The sequence below is a fragment of the Sinocyclocheilus anshuiensis genome, unplaced genomic scaffold, assembly GCF_001515605.1.
Source record: "Sinocyclocheilus anshuiensis isolate Anshui unplaced genomic scaffold, SAMN03320099.WGS_v1.1 scaffold1857, whole genome shotgun sequence".
In the NCBI taxonomy this organism is placed as follows: Eukaryota; Metazoa; Chordata; class Actinopteri; order Cypriniformes; family Cyprinidae; genus Sinocyclocheilus; species Sinocyclocheilus anshuiensis.
Genome location: NW_015540280.1, coordinates 96,677 through 113,581, shown reverse-complemented (window position 1 = coordinate 113,581; position 16,905 = coordinate 96,677). Strand labels below are relative to the sequence as shown.

Here is a 16,905-nt window from a genome sequence, read left to right as displayed (position 1 = left end):
ATAACATATTTTTACTCCAAACTCACTTCATAATGTCAGTCGAGTGTTTGAAATAAATCCTTCTGTGAGATGATGTGGCTTCTTACACAGAATAAGGCACGCAACATATTTCATAGTATTTAAGCAGTGATAAAGGCATTGCATTATAAATATACATTATTTTAATGAAAATGATAATAATAAGAACTCAGATAAACCGTATATTGCCGTAGTCGTGTGTTTATTAGTCACGTTGAATCAATGAAAGCAGTTGAATCTTCTGTTTATTCAGCTGCAGCGATTGGCATTTTCTGGGTTTCTTCTGCGAGGCGTATTTGGAGTTTCAGCGCAAGAGCGCCCTCTGGCCTTTGGATGGAGATTTACTGCTGATCACAGAACCGTGCTTCACTGAAAGATACGCATGACAATCGCAGCTTCTGTCGAATCGCGATCTCGATTCCATTTCATTTTATCGTGCAGCCCTAATTAGTAATATGCATTGCTAAGAACTTAATTTGGACAACTTTAAAGGTGATTTTCTCAATATTTAGATTTTTTTTTGCACCCTCAGATTCTAGATTTTCAAATAGTTGTATCTCGACCAAACATTGTCCTATCCTAACAAACCATACATCAATGGAAAGCGTATTTATTCAGCTTTCAGATGATGTATAAATCTCAATTTTGAAAAATTGACCCTTATGACGGGTTTTGTGGTCCAGGGTCACATATATCAGTACACAGACCTCCTACAGTACCTTGACATACCCCTGGGTAAAATCTTAAAAAATCCAAGTTTTATCTCAACACTTGACAGTACAATGTGACACTAAAGTCTTAAAATAGATCTTTTCCAAGTTCACAAACTTTGTGGTAAATAAGTATGGTAAAACACACCTTGTATAGTCTCCTTTAGATTCCTGTAAAACAAAACACTTTCAGTATGTGCATTTAATACATAACACTGACTAAAAAACCAAAGCATCTCACGTCTTAAAGCTCTGATAGTCTTACCTGCAGTGCATGAGCAGCTAATTTAAAAACCAGCTCACTCTCCACCTCAATGTCACCCTGTGCACAAACAAGCAAACCTTCACTTCAACAACTGAATCACTTTCAAATCCGACACTTTGAAATCATACTCATCGTGTCTATTTATTAACGTCATGAGAAAATGTGCCACAGATATTCCTGCCATGGGCATCAATTTGTTTTAGTGAAATGGATTGGCTCATGAATAATAATTAGGTTATACACAAATAATTTAAATTGATCTTTCACTGTTTTCATCAATAAATAGTCTGTCATGTATATGAAATATTCAGTCAACCAACTGTCCTAATATAACCTTTCATTATAATAAAGGAAAATTGCCACCGTATATTGGAGACACATATTTATATGATGTATGTGATTTAATTGTAACAGACTGAAAGTTGCAAATAAGCAAAACAGATTTGAGGGTGTCTGATAGATGTGTGTGCACTCTATATTTACGCACAAATTTATGATTTATGTATTTGAATTACATACATAATATCTAACTAATAAACTTAATGTAATGCATATTTTTCGGTCATGCATACGTAAACTATTTGCATCTATTTGATTTTATATAAATTGTCATATTTTCAAAATGCTTTCCTTTAAATTGCTTCGAATCAGCATAAATATGTTACTTTTGAAATCAATTACATTTATTAATGTAAAAAGTCTGAACATGGTTATAATACAACTAGCTGTGGAACAAACAATATTCAGTTAAAATGGATGAGACTGAAATAAATTGGATTTATTGATGATGAATTAGGCCTGGGCGATAAAACGGTATCGATATTTATCGACGGTACTCCTTCTTCGATAACGATAATTCGAATGTTCGACATAGTGCACGATATAGGCACGTGCTATGGACACTACGTCCATGTTTTATACAGTCTATGGTTAAAACCGAAACCAAGCTATTCACACAGAACACATATTCAGCGCATTTTCTAGACGGACAAATACGACTGCTGCACTCACGTCTCACACAAGAGATGTATAGAAAGCCACAGTTTAAACTTTTAGAAAACACATCACGAATTTGTGGAGGTTTATTCCTTTTCACTGCGTCTCATATGTTTTTAAATGCAATCTGTGTGAATGGCGCTTCGGCTCTTTGTATTAAGCAATGCATAAACACGTGATGCTGTTTTGTTCATAATTGTTTATGCAATTTACAAAATTATATTTGATTTATATGAGTTAATTTAGACGTAATGCACGTTTTTTTTATAGACAGTTATTTCCTTGCGTTGACAATTTAATGTGCTGCATTGTTTTGCTCATTGCGCCCTCCTGTGGCCTCGGGAGACAAGACAAAAGTTTAACCTATTTAATCTGCATATAAAACATTAGAAATTAGATATTTGTTTAATTTTTATTTTGTGTTTGACTGTTAAAACAAGAAAAAATTGTTGTTTGTCTCAATAAATTGAGTTAATTTAAAAATACAGTGGTTAAATGTAAAAAAAAATTATATTGCTCTTTGTTTTAAAAAAGGTTATAAAAATGTCAATAATTATCGATACCGAACGATATGAAACATTATATCGTTGATACATTTTTTAGCTATATCGCCCAGCCCTATGATGAATATATAAACCTGGTTATTGTGTATTTAAAACACATTCAGTTTATAAGCACTTTTCCAGAAATCTGACCTGTTTCATTTATGTATTACTGACAAATACAATCACATTAATATAACACATTAAGTTTATTAGTTTATATCAAAGCAATGTAATCCAAATAGATGGAATTTTTTATATGCAATTCAAATATTTGATTCTATTTAAACAATCATATTTTCAAAATGTATTAATTCAAATTAGAATCTGTTCATTGTAAAAACTGTTCACTAAAAAAAGTATGAAAATTGTTAAAAAGCAATATTCAGTTAGCTAAAATGAAACAAACTGGATTTATTTATGATAAATATATAAGTCTGCTAATTGTGTATTAAAAGACATTCAGTTTATTAATAATATTACAGAAATATTACCCGTTTCATTTATGTATGATTGCCTAATATGTATAACATTAAGTTTATTCGTTTGTTTACGTTAAAACTGTTTAATCCAAATGAATGGAAATTTTATGTATAGTTCAAGTACATAAATCTTAAATTCATAGGAGAAAACATATTCCTGCTGTCGCTTCCTGCACTGACATCTTAACAACTTAACAACCAGCGGCGACAGACTAAAAATAAAACATTTCAGAGCAAACACAAATTAAATTTTGCCTCTGTATTAGATACAGAGCTTATAAAGTGATTGGGAAAACCCAGGCCATAATGAACAGTGAAAAGATGATGCCCAAAATAATGCTTATGTTGGTCTTGATGGTTATGAAGAATTTTTTAAGAATTTCTCTGTTCTTGAGTCACAAGCCAAATCAGTGACACATTCCCTTCCTGTGGCCCTGGGATGCAATAACTCATATTAACTCTCTGAGGTCTGTGGCTTTCTAATTGTTTCTAGAGGCGAGAAATGAGACACTGAATCACTTCGGTGGGTAAACAGGCACAAATGTACTCACATTATAGATGGCTGACTTGGCATTCAGAAAGAATAACTCCACAGTCTTGTGCTCCTTCAGAAGTGAAATACTCTCAATATAGAACCTGCAAATGACAAATCACAATTTTGTAGAATTAAACAAGGCAAGTCGTAGCCAAAAGACAAAAAAACTTCACTTCAAATCTAAAACAAGGTGTTTCTTTGGAGCAGCAGCAGCAGCAGCAGCAGCACAGTGATTGAGTCCAGCAATGTGCTGCATTCTGTGGTCGCTGTGGTCATGTGACTTCAGACATCATGAGGCAGAGATCACATACCTCACCAGGAACTGAAGCGCAACAGGCCCGGATTTCTTGGAGAAGTCGTGTTCCAGCACTCTGCGGTCCAGCTGTAGCCATTTGCACTGACCACTGGAAGAGAAAAGGTCATCTGACTGAAATGTGCAAGCCCACATTCTTATTCAACCCAGTAAACGCTCTGCAATTTAACACTAATAGAAGAAAATCATCTGCACAGAAATGACTTCAGCAGGACTGAGCAGAACTAAGTGAGATTTTGCATTATATTTGTAAAGAAAACATTTGACTCTAAAAGAGTAAAACTAAGTTTGGGAGTAAAACAGAGAGATGCATGGGAATAATAACAGTAACAAAACGTGGCATAGTATTAATATGCTTTTTTAAACATAGTACCTTGACAATACCATGTTTTTACATATGAACAATGGCAGTACTGTGGTATTCTTTGAAGTGCCATATACTGTAAATACTTTTTTGTAAGGGAAACGATACATATGAAGTCTACATAAGTTATTTAAAACCATAGTGATGAACAGCGGTATTTAACAAATGTATTTTAACACTGAAATTTTTATGTATCATATATGGACACTTGTTTCCGCCACTGAATAAAAAATAAAAAAGCTAATTGCGATGAAATAAAAAAACTAGCAATTGTAAGAAAATATATTTTCTATATATATATATATATCTCAGAAAAGAAGTCAGAACTGCGAGAAAAAAAAGTCAGAATTTTGTGATATGAACTCGCTATTGTGAGAAAAAAAGTCAGAATTGCGTGATATGAACTCGCTATTGTGAGAAAAAAAGTCAGAATTGCGTGATATGAACTCGCTATTGTGAGAAAAAAAGTCAGAATTGCGTGATATGAACTCGCTATTGTGAGAAAAAAAGTCAGAATTGCGTGATATGAACTCGCTATTGTGAGAAAAAAAGTCAGAATTGCGTGATATGAACTCGCTATTGTGAGAAAAAATTTCAGAATTGTGAGATAAAAAGTTGCAATTACCTTTTTTATTTTTTTATTCAGTGCATAAACAGGCTTCCATAATTTTAAAGGGGTGGTTCACTGGTCTTTTTCTAGGCTTGATTGTGTTTATGGGGTGCAGTCTAACATGTGTTAATGCTTCGTTTAAAAAAAAAAAAACGCATTATTTTTCACATAATTTACCTTTATTCCACACCGCTCTGTCCCCTCTCTGATAAACGCGCTGATCAGTTTCCTGTTTTTATGAAGCCCCTCACTCAGAAATAGGCGATGGGCTCTGATTGGTTAGCTAGCCCAGTGTGTTGTGATTGGCTAAACCGCCTCTAGTGCGCGTCTAAAAAGTGAAATCGCAATCAACCACCCCTTTAAGTGTTGTTCAGGGACTTTGAAAAACACTATGGATTTAATGAATCAACGAATCAATGAATGGCTTCAGTGAATCAATTTTCAGAACTGGTTCATTCAAATAAACCATCTGAACTGACTACAACATTCTGATTCTGATGATCTTAAAGGGATAGTACACTCAAAAATGAAAATTGTGTCATCATTTGCTCACCCTCATGTCATTCCAAACCTTTCATTCAGTTTCGAAAAACACAAATGAATTTAATTTTAATGAAATCTAAGAGATTTCTGTCCCTCCACTGAAGGACTATTCCACCAAAACCTTGAAATGCTTCAACAAGTACATGTATCATAAAAGTAATCTATATGATTCGAGCAGTGAGTAATTAATGACAGAATTTTCATTTTTGCATGAACTATCCCTTTAAATTCAGGTATTGCCATGTTTTTCATCCTTTATGTTTCCAGAAGCTAGATTTTTACAAATGTTCCCTGGGAATGAGGAACCTCTATACACAACATTATTACAAGAGGTACTCACGTGTCATCCACATAGGTGAACCCAAAGTATTCCTTCTCTTTCAGGTTAAAATGGGATGAGACCAAATCCAAGAGTTCATGAGACAACAGCTTTGGCTGCGAGAGAAAATCCATTGATCAATATAATGTGAGACAGCAAGGTTTATTGAGGTCCATTACCCTTGAGTGGGAGGAGTAATAGACTAGAACTGGGATCAGAACTGTGAAGCATTCTACCTGAACCAAGAGCTCCAGCTTCCTGTCGTCCAGGAGCTGCACCTGGCAGAGTCGTCCCTCGGTCATCTGTGGACACAGGTATGACATCAGATGATTAACAGTGCACTAGCTCCACCTCCTCACCCACTACAGTGGCCAACTGAACACTAACTTAACTTATTAGTTTCAAAATTCAAGTTGTACAATGTCTTCTTTCAGTTGGTACACACAGGAAAGTAAACAAACAGAAATATTTCACTACCACAGTATATAATAACTGTCATCTAGTGCAGAGCTATGAGTCACAAGGCATCTCTCAGCAAGTCAAAACTATCCAGAAAGGATCTGTTATGGCAGCATATTGACAAGGTTCTGCAGATGAGATGTTTCTGCAAATGGCAGATTCATTCTCAGATGCCTGAAAATAAATTGCAGTACAGCGTTAGTGTTAGACATTGTTATTTTTATTTTCAAATTCAAATAATTTTTAAAAATAAATAAATTAGTAAGTTTGGTATTCATAAGGCCAATTCACACTGAACCGACAGACACAGACAAACGTCAACAGACACAAGTGGTGTCACCCAAGTCGGTGTCTGTTGGCATTGGCTGCCGCTTGTTTTTGCTGATTGAACATGTTGAATCAGTGTTTGTTGGGCCTTGGGATGTCTGAGACGTGATGTACTGCAATCTGGTGACCGTCAGCATTGGTCTGCGTCTGTTAGTGTGGTGTAAATTGGCCTGTACGCTCAAAATTTAAACAGATAAATTCAGTCTCACTCAGTTTCAGTATTCTGTGCAACATTTCACATGTGAAACAAGCAACCAACCAAACAAACAAACAAACAGCCAATCAACAATGTAACCCAACAACCAAATAAACAAACAAACAACTAGACAACCAACCCAATCAACCAACCAGACAGCCAACCAACCAACCAAACAACCATTCAATCAACCAATCAAAATCCAGTCAACCAACCAAACAACCAAATCAACCATATAAGCAACCAACCAACCCACAAACCAACCAAGCAACGAGTCAATCAACCATACAAACAACCAGCCAACCAACCAAACGAGCTAAACCACCATATAACCAACCAACCAAACAAACAAACAAATGAGCCAAACAACCATATAAACAGCCAACCATATAAACAGCCAACCAAACAAACAAACAACCAGCCAACCAACCAACAACCAAATCAGTCAATCAGCCATATAAACAACCAACCAACAAGCCAATCAACCATGTAAACACCCAAACAACACACCCAATCAACCATGTAAACAACCAAACAAACAACCAACCAGCCAATCAAACAACCAGTCAATCAACCATATAAACAACCAAACAATAAACAAACCAAACAATGAGCCAATCAACCATGTAAACAACCAACCAATAAACAAACCAAACAACAAACCAATCAACCATGTAAACAACCAACCAACCAACCAAACAAACAACCAGCCAACCAACCAACCAAATAAACAACCAACCAGCCAATTAACCACATAAACTACCAACCATCCAACCCAATCAACCAACCAAACAAAACCATATAAACAATCAACCAACCAGCCAATCAACCCACAAATCAACCAAAACAACGAGCCAATCAACCATATAAACAACCAGCCAACCAAACAAACAAACAACCAGCCAACCAAACAAACAATGAAACAAAACAGTCAACCAACCAACCAAATAAACAACTGGCTAACTAACCAACCAAACAAACAATGAAACAAACCAAACAACCAACCAACCAAATAAATAAATATTCCATGACATTTCTCTTTCAAAATCCTGTTACATTCTAAATGTTTTAGGGCTGAACATGTTGTTTTTTTTAACCCTTTGACGCAGAACATGGGTCTAAAGTGACCCGACTGAGTTTATTTTTTCTATATCTTTGCAAGAAATCAATTTAATCACTCAGAATTCCATGAATTCCTCAATTACAGTTTTTCTCGATTGCTAAAACACTATAACCGGGCTTTTGTGTCCATGGTATGACTATGAGGGAGGCTGGGCAACGAGTACAGCCAAATTTGAGTCGCTTCACCGTCGCCTCCATCATCATAACCTTCAGGGAGGAAAACAGGCCCCACATTTCACAACTTAACATGGCTGCTTTTGTATAATTGATGCATTTAGTCTTATTTTACAATTTATTACCACAGAAAATATTTGATATATTGTAAAAGATAACTGGATATAATATTTAAATGTTAGGCTAAGCTTACCTTGAAATCTATTACTAGTGAAACATGTCCAATATTATTAGCTAGCTTGTTGTTGACATATTCTATTTTAGCTAGCTAATGTTAGCTAGGCCAACGAAATAAAAGTTAAAATAATATGTTATTATATACAAGTATATATCATTGTTGTCAGGCGGAAACCTCGTATCTCCATATTTCATCATTTTTATTTTTTGTCATAAATCAATACTATTGGTCACCCTTTATGTCTGTCAGTGAAAAGTAATGGTTTTGGACATGCAAGGTTTCTGTCTGACAGCGATCAATATATAATCAGTATATACATGATCAACTGCTTGTTATGCACTCTTTATCTAGAGTGTTAGTATGACTGATCCCAGACCTTCTAGATTAACGGCTGAAATGTTTGTAGTGATGATGACACTGATGACGGAGTCTGAAGAGCAAACTCAGACTCTGTCCAATAGATTGAGTAAAAACGGTTTGCACCTACTCATATAAGCGGAGAACATGGAGGTGGCCTGTGGTGCTGTGGTACAATGTGCTGGATGTTGCCACCCTCATTCCCTACACCAGGGGCGGCCAGTGTTGGTCCTGGAGAGCCACAGTTCTGCAGATTTCAGCTCCAGCCCTAATCAAACACACCTGAACAAGCTAAACAATGTCTAAGGGTTACTAGACAGCTACAGGCAGGAGAGCTTTTATCAAGGCTGGAGCAAAACTCTGTAGGGCTGTGGCTCTCCGGGACAGACATTTTCCACCCCTGGCCTACACCAACTTCACTGAGCAACACCCTGATTACATGGCTGGGGTGACCAATGCATGACGGCTATTCATCAAGGAGCTGGTCAAAGAGCTTGTCATGCCACATATGAAGACGAGCTTGGAGGGCAGGCCCCACCTTCAAAACCATATTACAGAGGCAACTGGAAGATGTGGGATAAAAAACAAAACACAGCCACCATCCGGCCACAGGTATACATCAGGCAGGAGGGTCAATCAAAGAGGAAGAGGTGCAGGATCTGCCCAGCTGCCAAAGACAGACAAGTCAGCAGCTGGTGTTCAGTGTCAGGCCTGTTTGCAAGGAGCACAAACCTGTAGTTGTCATTTGTGAGGCATGTAAGCACTGAGATGGCAATTTGAGATGGCGCTGTACCTGTGTGATTTTTATTTTGTTAGTTTTATTTTCATCTATTCGGTCACATTCACTACAATTCACTACAGTTGCACTACAGACAGTTCGGTTTCAGTGTTATCGGTTATCAGTGATATGTGTATGTTATGTGTGACAAAGTGGCAAATAAACATATTTCAGGTGTTAAATGTGTTGGTCTAAATAACTGCTAAAATAATTATTTTAACAAAATGTCTTTATTCTTTTGTTTTATCATGTTTGCATAGATGGGTCATTTTTGACCCATGTGTCTAAACTTGATGTAGAAACAAAAAACCCAGGAAAAAAAATGTAATATTAATTTGTGGTCATTGTAAAAAAAATATTTTTAGGGAATACTAAATGCTGAAATAAACTGATTTCAAAATATAAAAAAAAAAAAAAAGTCCAGCGAAGTATGAAATAACATAGGAAATGAATACGGGTCATTTTAGACCCATGCTGACTATTAGAAGGGGTTTTCATAGCTTGTGCATCAAAGGGTTAATTTTGAATAGTTGTTTTTTTTTTTCAAAAGGACTGTACCAGAAGGCAAAAGTCTTCATTCGCTTTGCACCAGAAGCCATGCACATGGATTATTGTGGAAAAGCACACATTTGGTGTGCAGAACAAACCAGAAACTAGTTATTTTTCTGTCACTGAAAATAACAACAGGATGTTGGACGAAGAAACGAAGTTGGTGCATTTTTAAATAGATAAAACATCTGTTAACAAACCAGTAGAATCTTATGTAACCACAAAAACAGCATAAAATTGCTTTGTTTTTCAGCTTGACTCGAAGACTCTGTGCTATAAACCAACCAATACCAAAAATGTCTGTTTACAATATACTGTGGTGGAGATTATGTATAGTTTCATGTAACTGTTGAGGTGTTCTTGTAAAAAAGTCCAGTCCAAATGAATTCCGAATATGATACACTCTTTGGTCAGGATAAATGTGGAGCATAATACTTTAAGTTTTATTAGTAGACTCATTTTCATGGCAGATTTTTGGTATGGAACGTGTTTACTCGCACAGATCTTTCATCTGCACTGCACTCCTGAGGGCTAAACCTGTGCAGGATCGTTGCATTATGAGACTCATACAATGGGAAAGTTTCAAAAGCCCTTTTCCAAGCCTGTAATTTTTGTTTGCATGAGCTGTTGTTGGTTTTTGGAGAAAATTCACTTTTCATTGTATAACAATGCAGTGGCATCACAATGAACAATAGGATTCAAAGATCATAGACCACCAACCGAAAAAGCTTTTATTTGGCATTTGTTTCATTCAATCTTCTTTTTTCCCCATTACAAATTATACTGTCAATTATATATCATCTAACACATTTGCTTAGTGACCAAAAAAAAACAGTTCTAATAGTAACAGTTCTTCTTTAACAACACAGTGATTCTTTGTTTAAATCTAAAAGCTTTCTGAATAATTTCAGGTTTTAATGAGACAGATTTTCAATATGCTCTCAGACTTTTGAACTACACTGTAAATATGTGAATATGTATTTTCAAAACATATTTCTATTCTCTCAGTTTCACCATGAATACAGCAAGTGAATCATCACGGCAACCCATGGAAAAATTTATTTTTATAAAAAAAAAAAGAAAAGAACAACTCAGCAAACTTAAAGAAGCAGTAAAGCATCAACTTTTTCTTAGTAAAAAAAGGGATATATTTAAAATACATTTATTTCATACTAAGCATAGTTCAAATCTATAATATAATATCTAATATCTAAAAATATAATGAAACTTTATTTGGAGTGCAACTTGTGCACAAAGCACATTTCTTAATATTAAGCCTAAAATGTGTTTTAATGTCACTGTTGATGAGGATTGTATCTTTGAATAATATCGGTCTTTAAATGCAAAATAATTAAAGTGTACCTGCAGTATACTTGCAATAGTTCCACTTTAGCACAATCAAATATACTTCAGTATATCTTTAGTTGGACTTCAGCACTACTTCCTCACAAATAAGTGCATTAAGTACAAAATTAGTTGTTCCAATTTAGCAGACTTTAAGTATTTAACCAGTTTAGTACACTAAAAGTACAATTGCATGGTATTTTTATTAAGTACATAAATATTTAAATGTATTTTTAGTATACTTAGCATGAAATAAATGTATTTCAAATACATTTTAGTATATTCATTTTTCACTAGGGTTGTCTCAGATGTTTCTACTAAAATTTTCTTAAAGAAATAAAAATAGACAAAATTAGACATTTTTTGCCAAAGTAAGAGTACAGATCTGTAATTGTGAATAGATGAGATGCTTCATCCTTGAAAAACTTAATGGAAATGTCATATTGAGTTCCTTATGCGTTCATATTAAAATCAGACTTTAAATAGCAGACTTTGACACAACTGAAATGAAATGCAGACCAAACAATACTCAATACAGAATCAAAAACAGACTGTGGCAAATGACACGCAGAACTCTCAAACGCCGACTAAAATCATTGCAACTCCAACCTCGAGCTGATATAAAAGAGCCAGTACCTGATAGACGTCGCCCAGATAGAAGCAGGTTTGTAGGCACTGCTGACAAGACCTCATCCTCTGCAGGTAACACCTCCGGATCATCCACACGACGATCTGCCATATGAAAGAGCCGCTCCGCAGCAGCAGAGCTTCCACCCCACACATTAAACCCCAAGCCATGGCCGCTCCTCCACCGTCTGCTACCCGGGTCGCCCCGTCTTACGCAACCAAACCTAGTCTGGGTCAATCTCTAGACAGAGCGTTCTTTCACCAGCTCCTAATCTTTGCTCCCTCATGCAAGATCGACAAGTAGGTGACATGCGTTTCAACTACATTCCCCATGTGCCCCTGGAGAGCAGAGCGGGAGAATTTCTGTTCGCTGAGGTTGGAGCCAGAGACTCTGGGAGGGCAGCCAGGCAGTGAAGGAAAGAGCTGAGGTTTGTGGGACTCGGCCCTCGGATGCACTGCCAGCCACGATTTTAGCTCACCATTTAACTGCACTTTTTTTTAAACTTAAAGGACAGATTTGTTCGCACACACACACACAGTCCTGCCATTTTGCTTCTAAAAGTAAACCGGCTTCTGCCACATCTTTCTGCGGCCTGTCCACGTGTCCCAAACGCTGCTGCCGTCCCTCCTTTACTGCTAGACACCAAGTGAGAGGATTTAAAATATATGTAACAATCCTATAGCTCCACAAAAATGTCTGTGGGATTCAATGTTTATTGGGTTTGACCGGCCGCAGGAAAGAAATATCAGAAGTTATAGCTCTTTACATCTTTCTCTGAAACAGCATTGGGATTAAATGCAAAGTAAATTAAGACTTTTGCCTTCAGTAAATCTCCTGTTTCACACATCAAATTGTCTACTCTAGAGTTTATAGAGATCTCAACACTATGTTCTTGACACTGCGTCCCACGCCAGTACTGCATCAACATTTCAGCAACTCAAATTATGTGGCTGAAACACAAAAAAAAAAACAACAACAACAACACATTTTTAGTTTCAGCTGAAATAGTTTTGGAAATGTACGAATTTTTAAAAGGTTTGTTCAGCCAAAAATGCAAATTAGCCTGTGTTTTACTCGCCCTCAAGGCATCCTAGGTGTATATGACTCTCTTCTTTCAGACAAATCTAATCGGAGTTATATTAAAAATTGCGCATACATATGGAAGCCCGTTTCTGCCACTGAATAAAAAATAAAAAAGGTAATTGTGACTTTTTATCTCACAATTCTGACTTTTTTCTCAGAATTGCGTACTACAAACTCGCCATTCTGACTTTTGACACTGCGTCCCACGCCAGTACTGCATCAACATTTCAGCAACTCAAATTATGTGGCTGAAACACAAAAAAAAAAACAACAACAACAACACATTTTTAGTTTCAGCTGAAATAGTTTTGGAAATGTACGAATTTTTAAAAGGTTTGTTCAGCCAAAAATGCAAATTAGCCTGTGTTTTACTCGCCCTCAAGGCATCCTAGGTGTATATGACTCTCTTCTTTCAGACAAATCTAATCGGAGTTATATTAAAAATTGCGCATACATATGGAAGCCCGTTTCTGCCACTGAATAAAAAATAAAAAAGGTAATTGTGACTTTTTATCTCACAATTCTGACTTTTTTCTCAGAATTGCGTACTACAAACTCGCCATTCTGACTTTTCTCAGAATTGCGTGATACAAACTCGCCATTCTGACTTTTCTCAGAATTGCGTGATACAAACTCGCCATTCTGACTTTTCTCAGAATTGCGTGATACAAACTCGCCATTCTGACTTTTCTCAGAATTGCGTGATACAAACTCGCCATTCTGACTTTTCTCAGAATTGCGTGATACAAACTCGCCATTCTGACTTTTCTCAGAATTGCGTGATACAAACTCGCCATTCTGACTTTTCTCAGAATTGCGTGATACAAACTCGCCATTCTGACTTTTCTCAGAATTGCGTGATACAAACTCGCCATTCTGACTTTTCTCAGAATTGCGTGATACAAACTCGCCATTCTGACTTTTCTCAGAATTGCGTGATACAAACTCGTAATTCTGACTTTTTTTCTTAGAATTGCGTGATACAAACTCGTTATTCGGACTTTTTTACTCAGAATTGCGTGATAGAAACTCGCCATTCTGACTTTTCTCAGAATTGCGTGATACAAACTCGCAATTCTGACTTTTTTTCTCAGAATTGTGTGATACAAACTCGCAATTCTGACTTTTTTTCTCAGAATTGCGTGATACAAACTCGCAATTGCGAGTTAAAAAGGCATAATTGCGAGACATAAACTCGCAATTGCGAGAAAAAATGTCAGAATTGCGAGTTTTTATCTCACAATTGTGACTTTATATCTCGCAATTGTGACTTTATAACTCGCAATTCGACCCCAGGAGGCCCTTATTCAGCCCCAGGAGCCGTGTGAGGCACTGTTTATTATAGATGGACGCAGTTTGTTTTAATTCTATTGGACTATTGAATATCACCCATTCACTGCTATTATAAAGCTTGGAAGAGCCAGGACATTTTTTTATATAACTCCGATTGGATTCGTCTGAAAGAAAAAAAGTCTGCTGCGTCGGAGGACGCTTTGGGCTGGTGGTTGATGTAAGAGACCACCGCTGTGTTGTCGGTGCGCACACACAACACATGGTGACCTCTTAGGACTGGGAGGAAGTGTCTTAGTGCACGAAGCACGGCCAGCATCATCCAGGCACCCCAATCACAAACAAGAAAACATCCAATGACTCATCGACCATGACTAAAACCAGTAAATGATCAACAGGTGGGAGAAATCGTCTCAGGTTACGTATGTAACCATGGTTCCTCGAGGGAACGAGACGCTGTGTCAGAGGACGCTTCGGGAACGCCTTTCAGCGTGACCGGCTCTGAAACTCATGTGTAATCAGTCCAATAGATGGGCGAGACGTCACGGGCGGGTGATGTAATGACCAGGAAGCTATAAAAGCATGTGCGGTGAAACCAGTGTCAGCTTCTAGGAGTGAAGCAAGCGCTGGCAGAGATGCCGAAAGTATGGCCCCGAGACGCAGCGTCTCGTTCCCTCAAGGAACCATGGTTACGTTCCTCTTCAGGAACTCAAGCTGCGTTGGAGGACGCTTTGGGAACGAGTATGCCCACGCCGCCAGACTTTCCAATCTTCGCCAAGTGTGGAAGCCTGCACAGCTATGGCGAGAGAACAGAAGAGCCAGGAGTGACTCGCATGTCTAAGCCATAGACAAAGGTTAGGGGCGTAGACCATCCCGCAGCGACTCATAAGCGATTGAAATGGCATCTACTATCCACCGACTGAGGGTCTGTTTAGAAGCTGGAAGACCTCTCTTAGGGGGACCATAGCAATCATGCGAAGCGGTTTTCCCCTCGGGGAGACCCCTTGGTCTTGAGCCACCACTGTAGGGGTCTCATGTACAGCAGGCCAAGAGGTATCACGTTGGATGCAGCTTCCATCAGACCCAGCAGTCTCTGAAACTGCTTGACAGTGAGTGACCGGCCTTCTCTGACTCTCGCGACTGCGGTGAGGAACGACTCGATCCGAGCAGGAGACATACATGCCTGCATCGTGGTCGAATCCCACACCACGCCCAGATAAGTGGTTCTCTGTACTGGAGAAAGCACAACTTTTCTTGGCGTTAAGTCTTAACCACAGCTCTCGATGTCGAACCGCCATCCGCTCAGACTGAGCTAATATTAACCAATCGTCGATGTGGTTGAGTCGTGAAAGTGTGGGGTGAGAGTGCAAGTCCAAAGGAAGAACCGGTATTGGTAGACTTTTGCCCCCAAAAGCAAACCTCAGGAACTTCCTATGAATGGTGAAGTACCGGCTGTAGGACCCGGACTCTGCTGCGCGAGGAGGGACCACCTCGATGGCCTCCGTCCTCAGAGAGTGTCTACTTCTGTTCCATTACCAGAGCCTGCTCGGGGCCCACCAGGGTGGGAAAGACCCCATTGAATTGAGGCGGCGAGAACCGAACTGGCTACTGACACACACTTTCACGCCTCAACCACATCGACGATTGGTTGATATTAGCTCAATCAAAGAGCGGATGGCGGTTGATGGCGGTCGTGTCTCAGATCAAGTCCAAGGACTGGTGTGTCACGATCGATCTAAAAGATGCACATATCTCCATCCTTCCTCATCATAGGAAGTTCCTGAGGTTTGCTTTTGGGGGAAAAAGCTTACCAACACCGAGTTCTGGAATCAGTCTCTCGAGACTGACCTCTGGTGTAACCAGAGCGGCTAGCTCGGTGCCCTGAAGCAGCTGACCGGCAGGGGACGACCGTACTAGCTGCTCTAGAGACCTCCGTCGAGGTCGCGAACCTCTTAGCACCACTACGTTTCCGGGCGGTAACTGAGAGAGAGCTCGCCGGAGACCGCTGCACCCTGGAACACCGGCAGGCCCCAGAGGGGCCTGCCTTCCGAAGTCCAGAGCCATGGCATTAGGACTCTCTTTGACTGAAGTCTCCAATTGAAAAAGACTAGACTGATAGAACCAGAGCCTGCTCGGGGCAGGACCCAATGAGACATGCTTGGCAGGGGTTCCCACACCGCCAGGTGACCTACTAAGAGAACCAGTCTCTCAAGACTGGCCTCTGGTGTACTTAGAGCGGTGCCCTAAGGCGAACCGGCAGGGAATGGCCGAACTAGCTGCTCTAGAAACCTCAGAAGAGGTAGCGAGTCTCTCAGTACCGCTATGTTTCCGGGCGGTAACTGAGAGAAGCGCTCGCCGGAGACTGCTGCGCCCTGAAACACCGGCAGGGTTGGCAGACCGATCTCCTGAGGGCAATGAGGAGAGACGGGCACCGTGTAATGCGGTGTACACCGCTCTTGCCCAGAGAGAGCTGGCCCTCAAAAAGTCCTAGGCCTTAGGCGTCAGGACGTTTACGACGAAGACTATCCAGCGAGAATGACGGTCCGCAGAACAGCCTTCCACTAGAAGCCTTCGGCCTGGGAGCGCCACTCTGACTCTAGACTCTGCGGAGTACGAGAAGTGAGGCCCCCAGAATGAAGGGCCGGAACACGGTAGGTTGGGACTGCTCCTGCCCAGCAGCCCCTGCTGACCGCCTCAACCTCCTCAGAGGAAGAGAGGTAAAC

General features: G+C 39.0%; 1 protein-coding gene across 2 annotated transcripts in view; it reads right to left on the bottom strand.

The window, feature by feature from the left end:
• The window catches only part of frmd4bb (FERM domain containing 4Bb), a 64,554-nt gene that overhangs the window by 22,713 nt on the left and 24,936 nt on the right, over positions 1 to 16,905 (bottom strand). The window contains exons 1-7 of one of the 2 annotated variants that reach the window (XM_016484560.1): positions 11,818 to 11,979; positions 5,934 to 5,999; positions 5,719 to 5,813; positions 3,860 to 3,952; positions 3,565 to 3,649; positions 994 to 1,050; positions 877 to 899 (exon numbers count right to left, since the gene is read on the bottom strand). In XM_016484560.1, the coding sequence (XP_016340046.1) occupies positions 877 to 899; positions 994 to 1,050; positions 3,565 to 3,649; positions 3,860 to 3,952; positions 5,719 to 5,813; positions 5,934 to 5,999; positions 11,818 to 11,979 (581 nt within the window). Of the gene's footprint in view, positions 1 to 876; positions 900 to 993; positions 1,051 to 3,564; positions 3,650 to 3,859; positions 3,953 to 5,718; positions 5,814 to 5,933; positions 6,000 to 11,817; positions 11,980 to 16,905 lie in introns of those variants that run through there. The other variant, XM_016484559.1, reaches the window with a different exon arrangement.